Raw genomic sequence first — 19,768 nt, 5'->3', positions numbered from 1 at the left:
AAATTAAGAGAGGGGTCTGCCACAGCAAATGCCACTTTCAGCTCAGCTCTGCACTTAAGCTGTGGGGCTAAGCTCCAAGTAACAATCAAATCCAAATAAACAGGCTGAAGGAAAAACATACGGATAACAGCAATAAGAATGTCTGAACAGAGAATGAGATGGGGCCACGGAACTTTCAAAATGTTTGTGCTGCTGTCAGGAAGCTSAATGAGACAGCAGACTCCAACAGCTGGGAAAACATGTTGCAAAACAAGCAGAATTAAGTAATTCTCCATATGTATATCCTACTCTGAGGCATTCTGGACAAGCTCAATTTCTCCAACCAGGACATTTTTTTTTCCATGTTGCACGCTCACCCTGCCAGTGACAAATCCTGACACAGTTTAAGCCTAAACCCACAGCACATCTGGAGTTGGGCAGGGCAGCTCTGGGCAGCACAGCCCAGCCTTTAGCACAGAAATATTGGGCCCTGTGGTATGTGTTGGATGACACCCTTGGACAGCTGTGCCATCCTGAACACATCCCTGGGYGCTGGCTTACACAAACACTTCCCCCTGCACTCTATAAAACACTCCTAACCAGACCATAGCTGTGGCTGCCTTGTTACCCACCTCCAAACCACAGGCAGCTGYGTGTGCCTTGCTGCACCAGGTACAGGGATCACGGGTGTCAGAGCATCCCCCTCACCTCCTTCTGCAACTTCAGGTCTTGTTGATCGAGCACTAATTTATTTCAGTGAGAGCACTTTCATCAGAGCAGCATAAACCGTACAGTGCAAGTCACACTCATTACCAGTGGTGGTGCCCCACTAAGAATGGCTGTGTTCAGGCACAGCTCAGGGCAAGTTTAAACCTGTCTTGCTTCCAACAGAAAATGAAGGCTAGAAGCAGCTGGGTGCATCTGTTCCTAGCCAGCACCTCCAAATTGATCCTGAGACACTGAGCAGCTTAAAAAGGYGTGCCCTGAAATGCCAAGTTTCAGTGCTGCAAACAAAAATGCACGAGGATTGCTGGTGGCCAGAGAGCCTAAGCTGAAGGCAAAAAGGCAGAAGAGCAGAGATTTTATCCATCTGAGATAGGCAGATCAATGCCCAAGGCAGTCCCCAAGCCCACTGTGGATGCACAGGAATGGCAGCTGCCCAGGCTGAGGGCAATGCCATCCCACACCACAAAACCACACGCCATCACCTCTTTCAACCAGCCAGCACTGAGACATGCAACTGGGAACCATAAAGTAATAAAAATTCCATGCTCTGAAAAGGAGTTCTAAGGAAAAGTCTTGGAAATGCAAGTCCCTGCAATGTGGCCTGGCTATGAAATGAGTGCTGGGGGTTTCGAGCTCTCTGCTGCTCCGTGCATGCATTATTTCCATGGCAACGACAGCTTTCAGCTCCCCATCTCTTGCTGGCTGAAAGCCCTGCAGTGCTTTGTGCTGAGACTGCAAAGAAGGGAAACCATCTCCCTCTCCCACAACACGGCGCCAGGGACGGCAGCAGCAGCTGGGAACAAAAGCCTTGTCTTCTKCATTGTGGGGTCTTGGGAGGAGGGAGGCTGAGCACAGAGAATGGACTTCCTTTTCTGGTGGGAAACTGCACTTACCCCACCATGCAGAAGTGCACACTCACCTCCCAGCACTGCACAACTCAACCAGCAACATGTGCCTTGTTTTACCACAATTGCSAGTTTTGGGTGGCTCTGTAGCGCTGGGAGGAGAAATGAGCATCCTTAGAGAAGAGAAATTTGAGTGCTGCTTCCATGCAGGTTTCCCTCTAAAATGGAGGTCGAACAAACAGCCTGGAAAACCCTCCTGTCACCAGGAAGCCTAGCTCCATGTGCAGTCAGCAACTTCTTACAGTGCAAAACCTCAACCCTCAGCCAAATCTGAGAGAAAGCTGCCTCTGCCCCAGCACCAGCTCAGACTGCACACACACAGAATGCAATCAAAGGCTAGCTCGGACAACATCTTTCCTTAGCTAACTAAGCTTTTCCTCCACCCTGCTGYTTGTGATATTAAGATTCAAGCCCTGGCCACCTAACCAGGAGCCAAACTTGATGCCCCACAGCTGGAGCCACAGTGGCCCTGGCAGATGGTACCAGCTCATCTGCATGCTCCCCGAGCAGCCRGGCACTCACAGGAGGCACGGCAGCTCTGCCCGTTGCTCAGGTTACAATTACACACATCTTGGTCCCTGCAAGGAGCAAATGACTGCAGCTACAGGTGAGGTGCACAAGCAGTGACCTGGGTGTGTGCAGAGTTCTTACTGTTGAGCCCAGCACACAGACACAGAGCCAAAGTGAAGGTTTCCAGCTGGTTTGCATATGCTTTACAGTGTATCCATAGCTGGCCCAAATAGAAATGAACCTCCCTGAAAGATTTAATGGAAAGCCTGAGGGTATCAACGTGAACTCCCAAAGCAAGACAAAGGATCCAGGTGATGGAGCACARGGATATAACAGGTCCACCATCTGGTCTTCCTCTCCCCACCCTCAMAGAGCTCTGAGGTTTTGGGAGAGACACGTTTTGACCTTCCCCTTTCCACACTTCCCCTCACTTTAGGTTCAGCTGTGTGAGTGCAGTCCTTCCAAGCAGAGAGGGACTCCTTCCAGGATCAGTCATCACCACCACCGAGTCTGCCAGAGGCACTGCTAGCAAAGCCAATGCATCCTCTCCAACCTCTGTGGAGTTCCCCAGATTAGCCCCTTTCCTCCCTTAAGGCAACCATTTCCTGCAAGCAAGAGCATTAACTGAAATTCCTCATTCTGGAGAGAGAGGAGATAGCAGGAATATGAAGAACCACTGCAGCTGATGCTGTGAGACACCACATCCTGCTATCCAAATTCCTCACCCTCGACTTCAAATCCTAAAGTCGTTAAAGACTTCTAAGAAGAGCACAAAGCTACTCAGCAGATTTTCAGCTAATGAATCAACACAAGCTGTCCAGGAAACCAGAAATCCAGCCCACTGGAATGCTGTAACCCCGGAGGGGGGAGAACAGGCAGTACACACTAGGAAGGAAATGAAACAGCAAAGCAGTAGGAAAGGAACATTTCAGCACTGATCTTTCTTGCCACGGTTACTCTGCTGCACTACWCATTTTAGGGGAAAAGCGACTTCAAATCATTTTGCCCATTGAAGGATTCATGTTTTTCAAGCCTAAATTCTATTCTGTAGTGCTGACATATGTACATTTTGAAAACAACTCGGCTTTTGCAAAAAACAGTTAGAAAAAACTGAGATTTAAACGTGAACCAACATTGCCACCTAGTGCCTAGCAAACCTCCTTGCTCCAACACTGGGACAATCCGACGGCACTACATTCCCTTCCCAGTTCTGAAGGGTAGATGTTAACAAAACCTATCTGGAGATCAGGATCTCAAATGGAATTGTGCATCTTTCATAAATAGCTTTCTCCCCCCAAGTAAGTACAATTTTCACACCAGAATGCAGAGTTCAGTGCTGGCAACTTCAACTTCTCCAGACAATAAAATTTAAACTTCTATTACCTTCTCAATACAGGCAAAAGGTGATACCATATCATGAGAGAACACAAAACTCCGGCTGCTACAAGTGTAAGGTTAATGCCCTCAGGAGGAATTTCAGTGATTAGCAGAAATCAAATCTCATGAGAATTCACTGTTGTGGCTACAGTGATGCAAGAGGCCTTGTAGCCTCGTGCCAAGCTCTGATCCTGCCCTGCCTTACTGGCACCAGACGTAAGCAGGGTCCTGCATCTGTTCAAGAGACTGGGAAAYATTTCTGTGCTTCTGCTTTTCCCCAGAACTGACAGTGCAGAAGCAGCAAGTTTTCCTCATTCCATCCCCCCACTTGGCCTGATGATTCTCCTGTTTTGGCYATTGGCAGCTGGGGAGAGCAAAAAGATCTTCTGCCCTTTGAATGGCTGACATTTCAGCCAGCTCTTCCAACAAGGTTTTTTGTCACTTCTGACTGAATCTATATTCAAGCTGTCCCATAAAAGAAAAATGCAGATACCGGTTCCCTCAAACATAGCATGTAAGGTTGTTCCAGCKCATTCTCCAGAAGTTTTATTAGATAAAAGATTAGAATTTGGTTTTGACTTATGAACACCCAGTTACATGTTCAAGCAGAACATTTCTGTATATGCTAGACAGCAACCTATGGCATCCTTAAGATTTTTAGCCAGCAYCTTCCAAGAAAAGACAGGACTCCTGCTCCTTTTATCAACACTGCCCTGAAATTCATCTGTCCAGGCACCCAATTTTATGCAAGATCAGTAAAATCCAGCAAACACTTTGACTGCTGCCCTGTGTAGTCACATGAGATACTGTTACTAGGAAGGATGAGTTGTCCTCCCAGCTYTCCTGCCCAACACTCCAGAAGAGTYCAAATGTGAAGAATCCCCCAGTTACCTTTCTGCAGCGGGGGTTGGGGCAGCTGAACCGCTTCACATCGCTGTCCAGTAGAGCTGGGAAGTTACAGAAGGGACACCTGTAGCCCAAAACAAGAAGCCATTAATGCAGAGTGCCAAACACAGCTTTGCTGAAAGCTGATTTAGTCAAATAGCTGTGTGGAAGTTACTAAGGCTGCCAACACAATGCCTGTTGCCAGGATGTGCTGACTATTGCCTTTTTGCTCATATTTCTTCGATCACTTCCCCGTTTGCAATCAAAATATTATATGCTCAGCACTGCTTTTGACCGTGTAATTTAGAGGATCAGCAYAGAGCTGGCAAGCAAATCTTGGGGGAGACAAGCCTATTGAATTTTAATCTGTTCCTAGTCAAAGGCAGAATAAAAGCAGACTTGGGAAGGCAGAAGTCTGAATTTATAATCCASCTCTTTAAAAGCTACCTATCTCAGAGTCAGCACAAACACAGGGGTTCAGGGAACAATTTTCTACAGCASTAAGTGCAGCATTCTCTGTGGGACACTCACCTGACAAGCTCATCTGCACAGGCAGCAGCCACCTCCTCCTCGGCTTTGCGCTCGTARTATTTACAGAGGATGTTCTCTGGAAGCACTTTCTCCAGCTCACTGGTGGGGAAGGAACACGTGCAACTGCCTTCCATGCAGCTGAGCTCTGACTGGGGTTGGAAAGAGAGCCCAGGTTCAGTATGACATTGGCAAAAAAGCAATTCAGGATCCAGAACACTTCCAAGCAAATCAGTGCAAAGCCCTGCTCACAGAGAGAAAGAGCTAAAGTCAGCAGATCTCAGCATTATTTGGGTTTTGGGACTTTAAAAATCAWCCAGTTCTAAACCCCTGCCATAGGCAGAGACAGCTTGCACCAGATCATGCTGCTCTAAACCCTATCCAACCTGGCCTRGAACACTTTCAGGGATGGAGCAGCCACAGCTTGTCTGGGTAACCTGTGCCAGGGCCTCATAACAAAGATTTTCTTCGCAGTATCTCATCTAAATCTGCCTAAGATGACTGCCAGAGAATGGGTTTGTTATGGAAAGAACAAGCCTAATTAAACAAATCAGGCCTCAAACAAACAGTGGGCAGGAAGATGATGTGGCCAGCGGGGATCACAATTCACTCCAAGGCCACTGTGACCATGTATCAGCCCGTTGTTATTGTACAGTCTCTGCTGAGAACCAGCACTCACAYGGTTCATTCTTTTCAATAAAGTCACATAAAATACAGCTGCCAGTTTATACATTTACATGAAACAGATCCCAGAGTAWAACAGCATCCCACAGTTAGAGCATCATATCCTGAGGCAAAGGAGCACCATCACTTCAGAGCAGGTTAATGACTTGTTTATAGCTCAGCTAAGTACCAGGATAATTGCCAGCTAAATCAGAGACTAMGGAGGTTAGTAGTACCATGGAGGAACCAAACCCCAAATTAAGATGGGATCACAGTGATATTATGAGGGACAAACACTGTTAGCTAGGAGGAGACTGGCCAAGTCAGAGATAAGTGTTCTCTGTGCAGACACCATTGTGGAAAATAAAAACCAGATAAGCAATTGCTGTTACTATGAACGTTGTAGAAAGTTTTCTTAATAACCAAATTGCTAAGCATAGAGCAAAAACAAAAAGGAGGTTAGTAACCCTGAAATCCTGTGTAAACATCCCACTGTGAAGCTGTTGGTTTCGCTTGATGTGAGACTGACTTGGATTTCAGGACTCCACTCCATTCAAATGTTTCCTGGGAAGCGCAGTTACATCTGTTTTAAGCAATAACACTATACAAACAGCAACATCATCCCCCAATAGCAATCATCCATTTCCCCCTTGTCCAGTTATGAAATCCTTACCTTCCCAGAGCCAAAAACTGCCTCCTGAGCATATTTAATTAGGCACTCCTTGCAGAACAAGTGACCATCTGCACACTGAGTCAACTCCTCGAAGGCAAACTCTCCGTAGCAGCAGCGGCACTCGATCATCTGCCCRTCCTGCAGCCACCAGAGGAATCAGCATCAAAACATCAATAGCTATGGCAACACACACATACACACAACTGCAAGCCAGAAACAACAGCAGGATTAATCCTAAAGAACAGCTACAGATACACACCACTCCATATTCTACTGGGTGGTCAAAATTCCCTAAGCACAACCAGAAACTCAGTTTAAAGTCACTTCATATCTACATGTCCTGCTTGATAGGCTCCAAAAAGCTACAGAACATGCAGTGATTAATAATTCTTAGCTCACAGGCAGTGCAACATCTTGGGCTTGGGGAGCTGYAGTCACTGGGAAGCAGCTTGAGTGTACACACCACTCCCATGGGGAAACCAAGACTCAGATCTGTTACCCTCTAAAGGAACATTTACCATCTGCCTGGGCAGACCCTGTCCTGCCCTYCTCACTGTGGGGGTGGAGAAGTGTGCCACTGCTAAAATGTGAGCATAGCCCACTTCTCCAAAGTCTAAAGAGGAAATGGGCATTGAGACCAAAATGTGAGGCACAGCTGCTGAGCTGTTCGCTACATTTTCTGCTTGATGTGAAAGAGCTGATTTTCAGGTTTTAAAGAATTCTTTCTGCAAACAAGGAAGGCCTGGCCAAGCTCCAGCAACAGTGGATCTGTTTTAAACAGCCATAATGGAGGGAGCAGGAGAAACCTGGTGCTATTCTATTGCAATGTTTGTTCTGAGCAGTGAAGATACAAGCTGAATTACCAGAGATCATTACATGCATCAATACTGTCTTGCTGGCCTCAGCTCCTCTCTACCTTTCCCAAAAGCCAGCCAACACACATTACACAGGTTTTGCCAGCTCAGCAAAAGCAGCACAGTGAAATGCAGCTTCAGAAAAGCTCCATTCTAGAGCTAAAAGAATCTGTGAAGTAGGAAGTGCAAAACAGTGTCTGTACAGAAGCTGAACTCAACTTATAACATTATAGATACTGACCTTCTGATACTGCTCCTCATTCATCTGCAGAGCCAAGAGGAAGTCTGCATGCTGCAAGAGAGACGTGTGCATCTGTATTTACAGAATAGATAAAGCAATTTTCCAAACTCTCCACTCATTTGCATTATCTCAGGACTCACAAACCACCATAAAAGGCTCGCTGTCTGCTTGTAACATCACTCAGCCCATCCCTCCAATCCATTAAGCTATTTATGATTCAGCTAAAACAGATGGGAGAAGCAAAGGCAGCAAGAACAAAGAACCAAATTCTGTCTTATGGAGGGCTGCTGGTTCAGGTTTCCATGGGCAGAAATGATCTCACCCAGCGGGCCCCTCCAAAGAACATGAGCTTTGTGTTTCAAAGCAGAYATTATCCATCTGCCTAGGAGACAAGGATCTTTAAGGAGCTGCTTTAGAAAGGACTGTGGGTGCARAGTTGTGAGTTCAGCTTTCCTCAGCCTAGGAGGGGAAGACAACAGCAGTGGGTGTTGTAGGTTGTAGGTTCTGCTTCAAAACACCCAGTTCTCAGCACAGGACAAACCATTCTGGAGCCCCAGGACTGCCAGCCTGGGGAAGGCAGAGTGAGTGGACACACTGCCTTGGGGCTGGCCATTACTCACCACCAACATTGAGCTGCAATTAAAAGCCCTAAAGCAGCAGAGAAGCCTGCTAACAATTAGAGGAAAGAGTTAATTAGTAGAGTTTTTACCACTTCATAGCAAAAAAAAACAAAAACCAAATGCCCAGAACAGTGTTTGCACAAGCAGCAGCTGCATATTAAAGTAAATATGAAATTCTGTGCTTGGCTTCTTTCCTTTAAAATTGAGTTACTTGGGAAGAGACATAAGTGTTAACAGGTAGGGAAAGTGAAAACAGTCAGTTATTCAATAATTGGTTCAGTGTTTGAATTTCTTTAAGAGACAGATTTTTCATGTTTAGGCCTAAAGCCTCAAGAGTTGTTGAAGATTTGGACATGATCAAAGCAGCTCCTATCACTCACCTCTGCCATCTCTTTCACTTTCTGCTCATAGAATTCCTGCTCCAGTAGCACTGGTGGGAGAAGGGAGAGCTTGTCATAGGACCTCCAGTGCCGCCTCTTGTTCTCCAGGAAGAACATGCGCTTCTCAATTTTCACATCCCCTGAAGCAGAGTGAAAGGCTCAGTACAAAGGGATGGAACAACCAGAACAAAGCTTAAATCCTTCTTCACACACACCACCAGMTGCACTTTCAGCAGCTCACACAGCACTCTACCAAGCAGAGGCACTAATGAAGAGCATCTCCAAAACAGATACCAGTGACAGAAACTCAGCTCTTTTGGGACCACATTCCCTTTAAAGAAGGGAATGCTTTTTGCTGTAAGCCAGTTCTGCTTGCAATAATGATGCAGAGAGCACAATGCACAYAGCTTGGCATTTACCTTGCTCAAATTTGAAGTCTATATATGAATATTGATTCATTTCTTTCCTCCTTTTTCGTTTCCCGCTGGTTTCAGGAGACAGCTCCTGCCACTTTTTGATAGCATCTGAAAAGGCCTAGAAAACAAYATACAGGCTTAAATCCTGTGCCTGGAAGAAAGCAGGAGCACTTAATTCAAGCTGAAGCACAGTACAAACATGAGCATAGGACTGATCCAAAACTGGAGGCAAATACACATATTTTCTTTGCTCACCTTGCTGCTTTATGTACTCAAGATAATTATTGCACAAAAACAAAGTGGGTGAATGACACTTCATAACAGCTCAGCTGTTAATATCAGAGGGGGCATCAGCTGTGTTAAACAGAGCTGGTTTGGCTTTTTTTTGTTGCCGGGTATGATTTTTTGTTTAAAAAGGTGAGGCTCATACTCAGTGCTCAATCAACCAAGTGAAAAGACAAGAAGTTTTTGTTTTAGTTAAGTCCTGGAATAGCAGAGAAAGAAGCTTGAGCAAGGGCATATCAGAGGAGCAGAACWAAGCCAAAAACTTGAGGCCACACTGTAACTGAGTTTGCTGATACTTCAAACACGTGTCTTTGCATCTCCATGACAGTGAAACTCTCTTACAAGCAGGACAGGACTGATGCCACAAGTCATAATAAGAAGAAACAGGACAGTGAGACTGAGGCTTTTCATACTTTCCAATTCCCAGCACTCAGTTAACCAGCACAGCAGTTAAATGTTTTAAGATTTAGCTAAATGTCTAGGTTTTATTGGCAATTATATTGCACTTCAGTGGCGACGTTCAGGAACACTTTTCAGTTTAATGCATCATCCACCATCAGCCAGCTACTGTTTCCCCAGCTCTCCTATTAGGGAAAGTAAAAACTTCCTGCAGCATTCTGTCTGGCCAATAAATTTTGCAAATCTCTACTAAATGGATYAAAACTTCTTAAAAGGAAAGGAAGATTATTATAAAACCCATAACCACACAGCAGCAGATGGTACAGTAAGGCCAAAGCCATCACAGTGCTCTCTGCAGACACAGGAGATAAACCCAGGAAAGGGAACAGACTTGAACTGGAGCACCTTTCGTGTGATTGCATAGTGTCCCTTGAGCTCGTGCAGTGCCCAYTTGATGTCCTGGCTGCTCAGCATTTTGAAGTCTGCCATGAGGAGATCAGCTGCCTGAATAAAGCACCGCTGGTCAAGGGGGGCAAGTTTGGAAAAGTCAAAGTAGTCCACTTTAGGCACCTAAGGGGAAAATGAAAACTATTAAAAGGTTGCTATAAATACAATCAAAACCAACAAAAATCACACTCTCAGTGGTCGAGACATTCTGCAAGACCACCCAAAATTCAGGTTATATGGCATCCAGCTCTGAGCTCCTTTGTAACCATCAGCTTAGAACAGTGTGGGTGCAAAGCCTACTGGCCCAAGCACCTCTACACAAGGTAAAATGTAATTTAAAATTATGGTGTGTAGCTGCCTGAGACAGCAAGAAGAGGAAATATTTAGGTTACTATGAAGAGTGAACAACTTTACTAGCTCAAGGAAAAGAGATGTTTCCAAGAGCAGAAAGAGATATTCAACATCCCTCTCAGGACACAAARAGCTATTTGAACATCCTCAAAGCGGCTCAGGGAGAATTTGTTGTTAAATGGATGTTTTAAAACACAAATAAAATCAAGAGCTGTAGGGAGATGTGCAGTTAGGAGGCTGCAAGGCAATGCCTAAAGGCCTCACAAGAGAAACCCGGGGCCAAGGCTACTTCATGTGACAGAAAGATTGTGGAATTCTTGACTCAGTTATCAAAATGAACACTTGAGATGGGGCAGTGACAGGCAGGCAGGGCAGAGGGGCTCGCTGGAGGCAAAGGAGCAGACACTGTGCAGCTCTGGCACAGCCAAACAGGAAAGGCTGGGAAGTCATCTTGCAAGCGACTAATTATTGCTATTTAACGCTGCCTTACACATACCCAGAGGCCTCCTGTGAAAGCAAGGCTCASTCAGGCACTCTGCAAACACACACTAATCAAAGCAGACATCCCAAGGTCCACTCAGGCTGAACAGACTGCCCAGAGGCAGCAGGAGATGAGGATACTCTCACTTGCCTTTGTCTCATCTTGGCTGGCGAGCAGGCTGCTGCTGGGGTTTAAAACCACTCTGCCTTCCTTCTTTGGGTAATCCGGATTTTCCAGAAGAAAGTTACAAAGTCTGAAAAGATAAATATAGTTACTTCAGGGTTGGGGAGCTCAGGGTTATTTCTCATAGGTTCAATTCTTAGTATCCTGTAATTATGAAGCTATACAGGCAAGCCAAAGCCTGACCACGGGTGGTCCTAGACTAGAGCAAACTGCAAGTAAATGACTGAGAATTACGTAGAAAATAATCAGCTGTGTGGCTGCAGAAGGAAAAGCAAATAGGTTTTTGTCTTTCAACAATTAAATTTACATACATGAAGCTTGCATGGATGAGCTACTAATCATCTATGGAAAAAAACTGTGTAAAAATCCCTACAAAACCTATGAAATGGTAATGTCTTCCTCAACAAACTGTTATAGATTCTAATTTTAAGAAGCCTCTGTTCTCAGTCTACTTCACACTGAGGCAGCCAGAGCAACCTGGTTCAGTGGAAAGTGTCCCTGACCATGGCCAGTGGCTGGAATTAGGTGACCTTTAAGGGCCTTTCCAACCCAAACTATTCTGTGATTCCATGATTAAAGCAGAGASAAAAGCATGTTTAAGATGTGTGTACATGGAATATAAACTGTGAATACACATTTCATTGTAACAAAGCTTGAAATCACACCGGCAATACTCAAATTCCACTAGAAACTGGTCTGGTGAGAACAGCACTTAGAAAACAATCACTAAAATTACTGAAAATATTGCCTAATAACCTGTAAATGCAGCATACCTGAGGTCCTACCACAAACAACCATAACAGTCAGGGAAATGTAGTTTTAAYTGAGTATTTTAGCTTAGAAAAGACTCAGCAAGCAGTTTGCAAATGCTCAGTTGCTAGAGAGCCACGAACACTCCAGAAACCCTTCTGAAAGGGCAGCCTGAATCARGCTCCCACAGCTTTTTCTCAGCCCTCCCCAAGCAGCTGTGCTGGCTGGGGCAAGTAACACAAGCTGTTCCTCAGTTTCCCCAGCTGCAGAATAAGATCCTTCTGAAAGGAGCCAGGACAAGCAATTAACATTTGTAAAACTATTGGAATGAGAAGGTGCTAGGCTGCAGCAAAGATATAATTGCAGCTAATTTACATTCCCCATGTCAGAAATCAGTCCCTAATTAAGAAATCTGAACTGGCTTGAAGCATTAACCCACTATCAAGGCACGATTACTTTAGCCCTGCTTTCACATTCAAAGCAGGGGCATTTCTTTTTGTTTAATCAGGTATTGACATATTGAGCCAGRAGCTTTTGACTGAGTGTGAATGCTCCCGCACACAAAAGCTGAATAGATGATACCCTGCTAAGAGGGGCTCCCACATCTTATCTTTTACCTCAGTTGAAAGTTTTAAGAAGATCATTTCGTGGAAAAACAACAAAATATCTTGGCATTTAATAGCTTCCAGCTCCTGCCATCCCTTTGGTAAGAGATAACTGTTTCAATCCAACAAAACAGTGACTTCAAGGAGCTCAGATCGTGGCTCTAAGGAAAAGGTTTCAGCTGGAGCACGGCCAGGGTCCATTTGAACTATCCTGCATGTCGCCATTTCAGCGCTGAGGATTTTGGGGGATGKTGACCTTCGGTGTGTGACAATTAGTTAAGTGGGTCCCGGTGCACAGCACACCCACACTCACGGCGCTGTTCATTAATATCTGCACCACAGGACACAGAGCTGGTTAAAAGCYTCATCCCTGCCCAAAACCAGCCACCCTTATTTATTATATTTCAAGCCTGATTCAGCTTGACACACCATGGAGATCAAAGAGACCCTGCCAGCGAGGCTGACCAGTGCTTTGACCCATTTGTTCTCACACAAAAGCTGCAGTGACAACTCAAAAGATAGTTTGGTTAAAGGAATAAAAATATGGAGAAGAAATCTTTATCATCCAGTAAGTGGGTAACGCACCGCTGAGCAGACACTGTAGCTGGCCTACAGGGAAGCCTGGAAGCACCTTTTCATCTCACTGGGTCTGTGGCACACAATGGGAGAGAAGAGATTTCGGGAGCAAAAAGGGAAGGAACACATTAAGACCGACAGAAGCCCATAGYGGGATTTAATTCCATCAGGCTTCGCTAAATCCCCGCAGGACACAAACCCGAGTTTTTTCACACAATCTGGGAGGGTCCTGCAGCCAGATGCACAACTTCAACAGCCCAGCTGGCCCAAGGAATGGCTCTGCTGGTCTTCTACAGCCCCACCATAACCACCTCCCCCGAGGTGTACCCAGTCTGTGGTGTGGGCACCCCAAAGCTGCTTCACCAGCACATGGGAAGCACTTTTGAGAGACCAGAAAGAAATTATAGTCTGCTGACTTCCTAACCAAGAAGCTCTACTTTGGAGATACAGATTCACAGCTCAGGCAAAGCAGAATAGGAAATCAATGCCCAATGGATGGGATCATCCTTAGTTGCTCACCAGTTAACTTATTTATGGCCAAATGACTAATTCTAAGCCTCACGCACTTAAATATTGCTTAATTAGTGCCCTAGTTAGCTGGAAAGGGCATTGGATTTGTACAAGTGAATACCCTGGCAACCAACACCTATTCCTCATTCTTGTGTGACACAGTAACCAGTTTGGACATGCAGGAGATAACAGCGACAGTTGCAGAGACAGAAAGAGAGGCCACCAAGCATCAGACACCAATCACAAGYGATTTACTTCAAACCATCTCCCCACGGTGCTGCTGGTGCCAGCACACGCAACCCTTCACTCGCCAGCTCTGCCCAGAAGGGCAGGGAGATGATGCAACACAGCAATAAGGTTAATCACTTTTTAAAAAAAAAACAACTTTTGACTCTAATATGACTTCCAGAAATCTCCAGTATGATGAACATAAAGGTATTCCAGAACAGTTACCAGAATTTGGAAAGCAACAATTCTCACAYTGGTTTTCCGCTCCTTTCATTTCATTTTCTTGGCCATGTTTCTGCTCAGTTTGACCAAAATCAGTCCCTCAACAGATCTCCAGAACCAGTCCTACCAGCCCTTAAATGTGTTTGCTCCATTCCATTCCCAAAAAGTGATGTGAGGGAATTCAAACAACATCATTGCTACTTGAGCAAGTAAAGGGGATAAAAGCCAACATCATGAAACTAAATCATGGACTCCAAGCCAGTGTCAGCTTTACCAGGAAAAATCAAAAAAACAGTGAAACGAAGGAGGGAACGATTTTCTCCAACTCAAAACTCACCAACCCACTTCCATATTATGTTTTATTGCAGTAATTTTAACACCTTAATCCTGACATTCTTTTTAAGAGCCCTAGKTATAGATAATTTGCTTAAAGACATGCAGAGAAGCTGTGGCACAGCATCAGAATAAGAGGGGATTTAAGAACAGATCTATTAGAAGAAGAAAGAAAAAAATCTGTAAGACTATCACGGCAGTGCTGAGTCCTAGCCTGGATGTGCTCCAGAGCAGCATCCCTGACAGGTAGGGACAGGAAAAAGTGCTGCAGTTGTATGACAATGACACACTGTGGTTCTTGGTTWGATACTTACACATTTAAGTCATAGCAGTTCTTGATGATGATTAATTCTTCAATATATTCTTTCTTCACATCTGGAAATCTTGCTTCCTACAGCAGGAAAAGCTAAAGGTTATGTCGGTATTAGAAGAGCTGTGTAACACACATAGCAACAGCTGCTGAAAATACCAAAGTACAAGGAGTGTTCTTTTTGGTGGCTCTTGTCATAGCTGTGTCCCTCATGCTCAGCTACACACAGGGAGTCAACAACACAGGTCTTCATGCTGCTTATCCAGTTATTCCTTGGTGTTACTGCTCAGAWATCCACACTGCAAGGGCAACCACTACCCCTGGCCACCATGCTGGTCTTAACATGGGCATGGACCAAATTCCTTCAGGAGCTGAAAGCAGCCCTGGCTCTCAGCCATGTGTTTCTAAGCCTTCTCCAACTCATCCTGAATCTCTCTGCCACTGTTCAGGGTCTCAAGTTTGCTCCTATAGCTTTGCATCAAATTCTAAACCAGCTCTACAGAGTTGGGTTAGCAATCAACCAGACAACACCAGATGAACAAATCCAAGAAGGCCTTTCAGGGAACAGACCCAGATTATTTCACCTCAAACCAAAGTTTTCCATGACAGTTCATCACATGCTCCTCACCTGGCACGCAGCTGAATCTCAGCCAAACAAAGAGGATTTGCAGCTGTGTGTGTTCTGAGCATGTGAGACTTTACACACCTTGAAAAACCTGTCTGAAAACATCATGCACACAGGAGGSAGAGGAGCCCTGGCAATACCTACTGTCTCTCTGATGAGCAGCGCAGTGAGGTCCTGCTCCTGCTCCTGCCCAGCAGCTCCTTGTTCTGGCACGTCCCCCGAGCCAAGTTCATGCGATCCCTGTGCGGGGAAGGCGGGCCCCGGCTGCTCCCGCGCGTTGTCTCTCCCTGCTGGCTGACCCGATTCCTCCTCGGGGGGATGTGCCGGCTGCGGGGAGGCAGGGCCTGGGATCCCGTCCTGCTGCGGCTCCGGCCGGGGGAAGGCAGGTCCAGGAGCCTTCTCTCCGTATGCCCTCAAGGAGCCAGGATCTGCCTCTGGCTGYCCTTGCTGAGGAACACAACCATTTGCTACAGCCCGTGGCTCATCTTGCACTGGTGGGAAGCGCTGTGGTTGCAGCTGGTTGTTCTCCTGGATCTCCTCGTGCTCCATCGTAGTTTTAGCAGCAATTTCTTCAAGTTTCTGCTCTGGCTCCRAGTTTTCTCCTTGCTGTTCCCGAGCTTCCATCTTTTCCTCCTGTTGAGGTGGAAGGTCTGCATTCCCCAGACAAATGGTTTCTGTGTTAGCAGCAGCCTGTGGACTCATCTTTACTGGTGACAGCAAACTCGGGCCAGGCTCCTGGTTACYTGTAAGTTCAAGGCTGGGGCCATTCAGCTCAGATGGTCCAGGCTGCTGCAGGGTAACATCTGCACTCCATTCCCTGCTTGGTCCAGCACTGCTCTCCACCACGAGGTCATTCCCATCTCCCTCACAGGGCACAGCTGAATCCGGCCCATCCTGCAGATCTGTGCTCATCGAAGGCTCCACAGCACTTTTAAATCCTCCTTCTCCCACAGTTTTTGCACCCTGCCATGGAGCAGCAGGTCTGATGACATTGGGACGCAGAGGCTGCTGCTGCTTTGGGGTCTGAAAAAGACACAGACAAGAGAAAGTAGGAATTCTTGTCTGCATGTCAGAATCCTTGCTCCAGATACTTGTGAATCTAAGAAAACTTCTGATGGGAAACTGATAAACAGTCTGTTTAGCAAGATGCTTAATAAAGCACAGACCTGCAACCCACATATCTGTTTCATCAACCTGTCCCTGGGTGCTATGACAACCTTTGGCAGAACTGAGGATGCACAGGACTTTCAAAGTGGAATAATTTCCTAAGCTCACCTCAGCACYCACTCCCCTTTCAGTAAAACAGTCTGGGAAGGAAGAACTAACTGATGACRTATTTGTGTTCTCACCAATTTATTTAAACAGGCAAGAACCAAAGCTCAAAACATTAATCTCTGGCCTCGTTCTTGCCTCTGGCAGACAAACTGCTGTATGCCACCAGAGCCTGAGTGTTCTCTGCTGCTGTTTTCAACCAAGAAGCAGAAAGGTCAGCTTTGCAACCCATTTTCTCAGTGCTTCTGGTTAATTTAACAGAAAAGTGGAATATATTCTAAATATAAGATAGATATGGAAYGCTGCAAAAATCTAAGTGCCTGAAACAGCCCAACATGAATGCAAATAGCATAGAGGAATATAAAACATAGAAAGTGTGCATACAAATCAAGCAAGGCATGATTTGAAAACATCTTCWGTGGAAGATCAAGTCTTCTTGCAAAGCACTCCACCTTTCTGGATTCAGACAGATAACTTTATGGGAGCTACAACCTCTGTCAAGTGGAACTTTACACAATGAAGTTTAACAGTCGGGTTCTCCCCTTCTGTGTCCAAAATATGATKAAATTAAGCCAGCACAATGCCATCATTTCACCATTATTTCAGCCATCCCAAGCAGATTGCTGTAACCAGGCAGGACTCAGAGAAATGCATCAGGTATTTGCACATAACTTGGCTATACAGGCCATGAATAAAGAAAGCACAGCAGTTATAAGAACCAACAATTACCTCTGCTAAGATAACTACATCATCATCATCATCTTCCTCRGTCTGCTGCTTTTCTGGCATTTCCAGCAATAAGGGCAATTCTTCATCTGAGGAATCCGATATTGTGATAAGACTTTCATCCCTGTGGTTTATCCAGTCTGCAGAATGGTAAGTAAAGTTCAAGTYAGCTGTTGGCTCCAAGTAAATAACTGGAATTACAGGGCACATGTAACACTGGAGCATCTGAGAAAGCAATTTCCCCATTGGCACTGCAGGAAGAAGCATTCAGAGGTCACCAATTCCTCTGCAAGGCATTGTTACAGCTACTCCTGCATCCCTCAGCCTCCAGCAAAACACCTGCACAGCTCCAGTTCATCACAACAGCACTGTGGGGACAGCACTGACACCCACACAGAGTGTTCTACCCCAAACTCCAGCACAAGTCAAACTGCTGCAAAGGTTATTACAAACAAGGCATGTAGGGAATACTTTTGCAGAGAAAGACTGAACTTTCAGTATCTCGGGGACATTACATTTTCTTTGTAAATGTGCAGTGCATTCTAGCAGAGAGATAAGAGTCTCTGTGCAATTCAGCCTCTTCTCAAAGAACAGGACTTTGCAGGAGCACCTTATGCAGGGCTGAGATAAAGCCTGTGGCTGTGGGTGCAAAGATATCCTGCTATTAGATGACAACCTTGTCCCTCAAGGTTTGTCAAGAATGGAATATAGATGCTACTCAGCACAGCTGCTGGAACACAGGAGAGATAYTCAAGGCAGAAACAGGGTTTCTGTACTGCACAGAGAACATACAACTATGCTTTCTCTAAAATTTGACAAGTTTTGGCTTATTTTTTTGCACGAGTGTTCATTTCAGGCATAGAGAGAAAGCATCATTTTGAATTCCACTCRTGAATGAATGGGTGCCAATGCACACAGCCCTATGAGGGCATGAATTTAGGGTCAGCCTCTCTCCTATGGGGTCCTCAGAAAGATGGATCCTCCTTGGATCTGCTGAAACACTCCACACAGTGCTCCCAAGAATTCAGCAATCTCCCTTAAGGCCGTACAACATGAGAAAGACAAGAGCCAAATATTTTGCATGCCTGCATAACATGAAAGAGTTTCTGTAGGTAGCTAAGTCAGGGTAACAGAGCAGAGTGTGACATGACAGAACAGACCCCCAGCAATTCCCTGGAAGTTCAGTGCCTGTGAATTCTGCTGCTCATAAGCAGAGTTTCACAAGACTTTTGGAAACAGGCACAAATCAGCACTCACCTTTTCCTCTGTGATTGCTGAAGCTGCTCAAGTTAATSACTTCTTCATTCCCACCTCTCTCTGCCATTTTAAACAGCTGTACCCAAAAGTGTCAATGCCCCAGCATGGCAGTCGGGCTCACATGAGGAACTGGAAGATAAAACAAAACCAGGAGGGAGTCAGGCAAACTCAGATGCTCTCTAAGGGTTTTTTTTTTCCCAAGACTTAGCTGCTACGAGTTCTTCTGGCTCTYCCAGCAATCTCTCAACATTTTTCTGTGGCCCTTTTCAGTACCTGAAACATGATGTGTTTGTTATCTTGTGTTCCAACAGTTGTGACAGTCAACAGAAGAGTGCAATCAGGCCTGGGAAGTCTCTCTGGAGGAGACACAAGGATTCTYACAGCTGTGCAATCACAGAAAAGGAGGACAGATGCAATTTTATCCAAGCAGGACTCAAACCCTCCCAATATGTGGATCTTCTTGTTTCCAACCMAAATACAATGGACCAACCCACATGGTGGTGTTCCTGCCACCATCAGTTGGTGAGAGGGGCAAAACCCCCTTGCCTGAGCTGTCCTGGGGCATCCCCACATCAATCTGCATCTCACCCACCYCAGATGTGTCACCACAACCATCCCAGTCACACTTAATGCCAGGGAAGTCACGCACAGCCCTGAGTGGAACAGCCATGGGGACACCACCATCCCAGCCTGAAGTGCTGCCAAGCTGAGGCACAGCTTCAGAATCACCAGAGATGCTCCAAGCTCACTTCCACACTCCCCATGTTTTTGGCATGTCAGAAGGAAGCTGCACCCTGGCAGGGCAGTGTCAGCATGTGGTTTGTGCCTGCACTGTGAACCAGCACAGGAACGAATCACATTCCAGAGAACACTTCCTTGCCACCATCTGCTATTTTAAAGAAGAGATTTCCCTGATTTACAGCGAGGGTTTGGTACAAATTCCAGGAAACGCCATCTGCTCTCAAACCAAAAGGAGAGCATGACAGGAATCAGGTTCCTTCACAGGACTGGCCTTTTTGGAACTAAACTTTGCTACCCCCACCTGTTCTCAGAGAGGCACAAAGAATTGGCCAGAGGCTCCCAAACAGGATTAGGGGGCCAGAGGAATCATTGCAAACTAAACAGGAGATTTCCATTTTATGCTCTGCCAGCTTATAGCTCTCAATTCCCACTACCAYGGAAAGGCTGAACACACACAGGAACTCCAAGCACAATTTGATCACTGGAAGGAGAAAGGAGTTTTTTTTTATTGGAAAGTATTCATCTCCTTATTGCAGCACAGAGGAATCTGTGCTATTAAATATTTACTGATGCATAAGTTGGAAGAAATTGGTGGGTCTGCTATAAAATCCTGTTTTCTAGTACAGAAGAGCACGATAAATTCCCCTTCAGTAATTCTACTTAACTCCCTCTCCAGGGAACAGCATTTTCAGTAAGGTCAGTAAAATGAA

The 19,768-nt window shown here is 45.6% G+C and overlaps 1 protein-coding gene across 5 annotated transcripts in view; it reads right to left on the bottom strand.

Moving 5' to 3' along the window:
• Nucleotides 1-19,768, bottom strand: part of RNF216 (ring finger protein 216) — a 75,406-nt gene that overhangs the window by 42,385 nt on the left and 13,253 nt on the right. For 4 of the 5 annotated variants that reach the window (XM_057369806.1, XM_057369808.1, XM_057369807.1 and 1 more), the window contains 12 exons: nt 18,318-18,446; nt 17,064-17,200; nt 15,207-16,085; nt 14,442-14,518; nt 10,871-10,973; nt 9,847-10,011; nt 8,761-8,875; nt 8,342-8,481; nt 7,342-7,392; nt 6,247-6,384; nt 4,914-5,062; nt 4,389-4,467 (listed from right to left, as the gene is read on the bottom strand). In XM_057369806.1, the coding sequence (XP_057225789.1) occupies nt 4,389-4,467; nt 4,914-5,062; nt 6,247-6,384; nt 7,342-7,392; nt 8,342-8,481; nt 8,761-8,875; nt 9,847-10,011; nt 10,871-10,973; nt 14,442-14,518; nt 15,207-16,085; nt 17,064-17,200; nt 18,318-18,384 (2,100 nt within the window). In that variant the 5' untranslated portion in view covers nt 18,385-18,446. Of the gene's footprint in view, nt 1-4,388; nt 4,468-4,913; nt 5,063-6,246; nt 6,385-7,341; nt 7,393-8,341; nt 8,482-8,760; nt 8,876-9,846; nt 10,012-10,870; nt 10,974-14,441; nt 14,519-15,206; nt 16,086-17,063; nt 17,201-18,317; nt 18,447-18,590; nt 18,670-19,768 lie in introns of those variants that run through there. The other variant, XM_057369810.1, reaches the window with a different exon arrangement.

This window comes from Malurus melanocephalus, unplaced genomic scaffold (genome assembly GCF_030028575.1).
Source record: "Malurus melanocephalus ecotype Western Australia unplaced genomic scaffold, MMel_1.1 scaffold_115, whole genome shotgun sequence".
Lineage (NCBI taxonomy): Eukaryota > Metazoa > Chordata > Aves > Passeriformes > Maluridae > Malurus > Malurus melanocephalus.
This window is presented reverse-complemented; position numbering and strand designations above follow the sequence as displayed.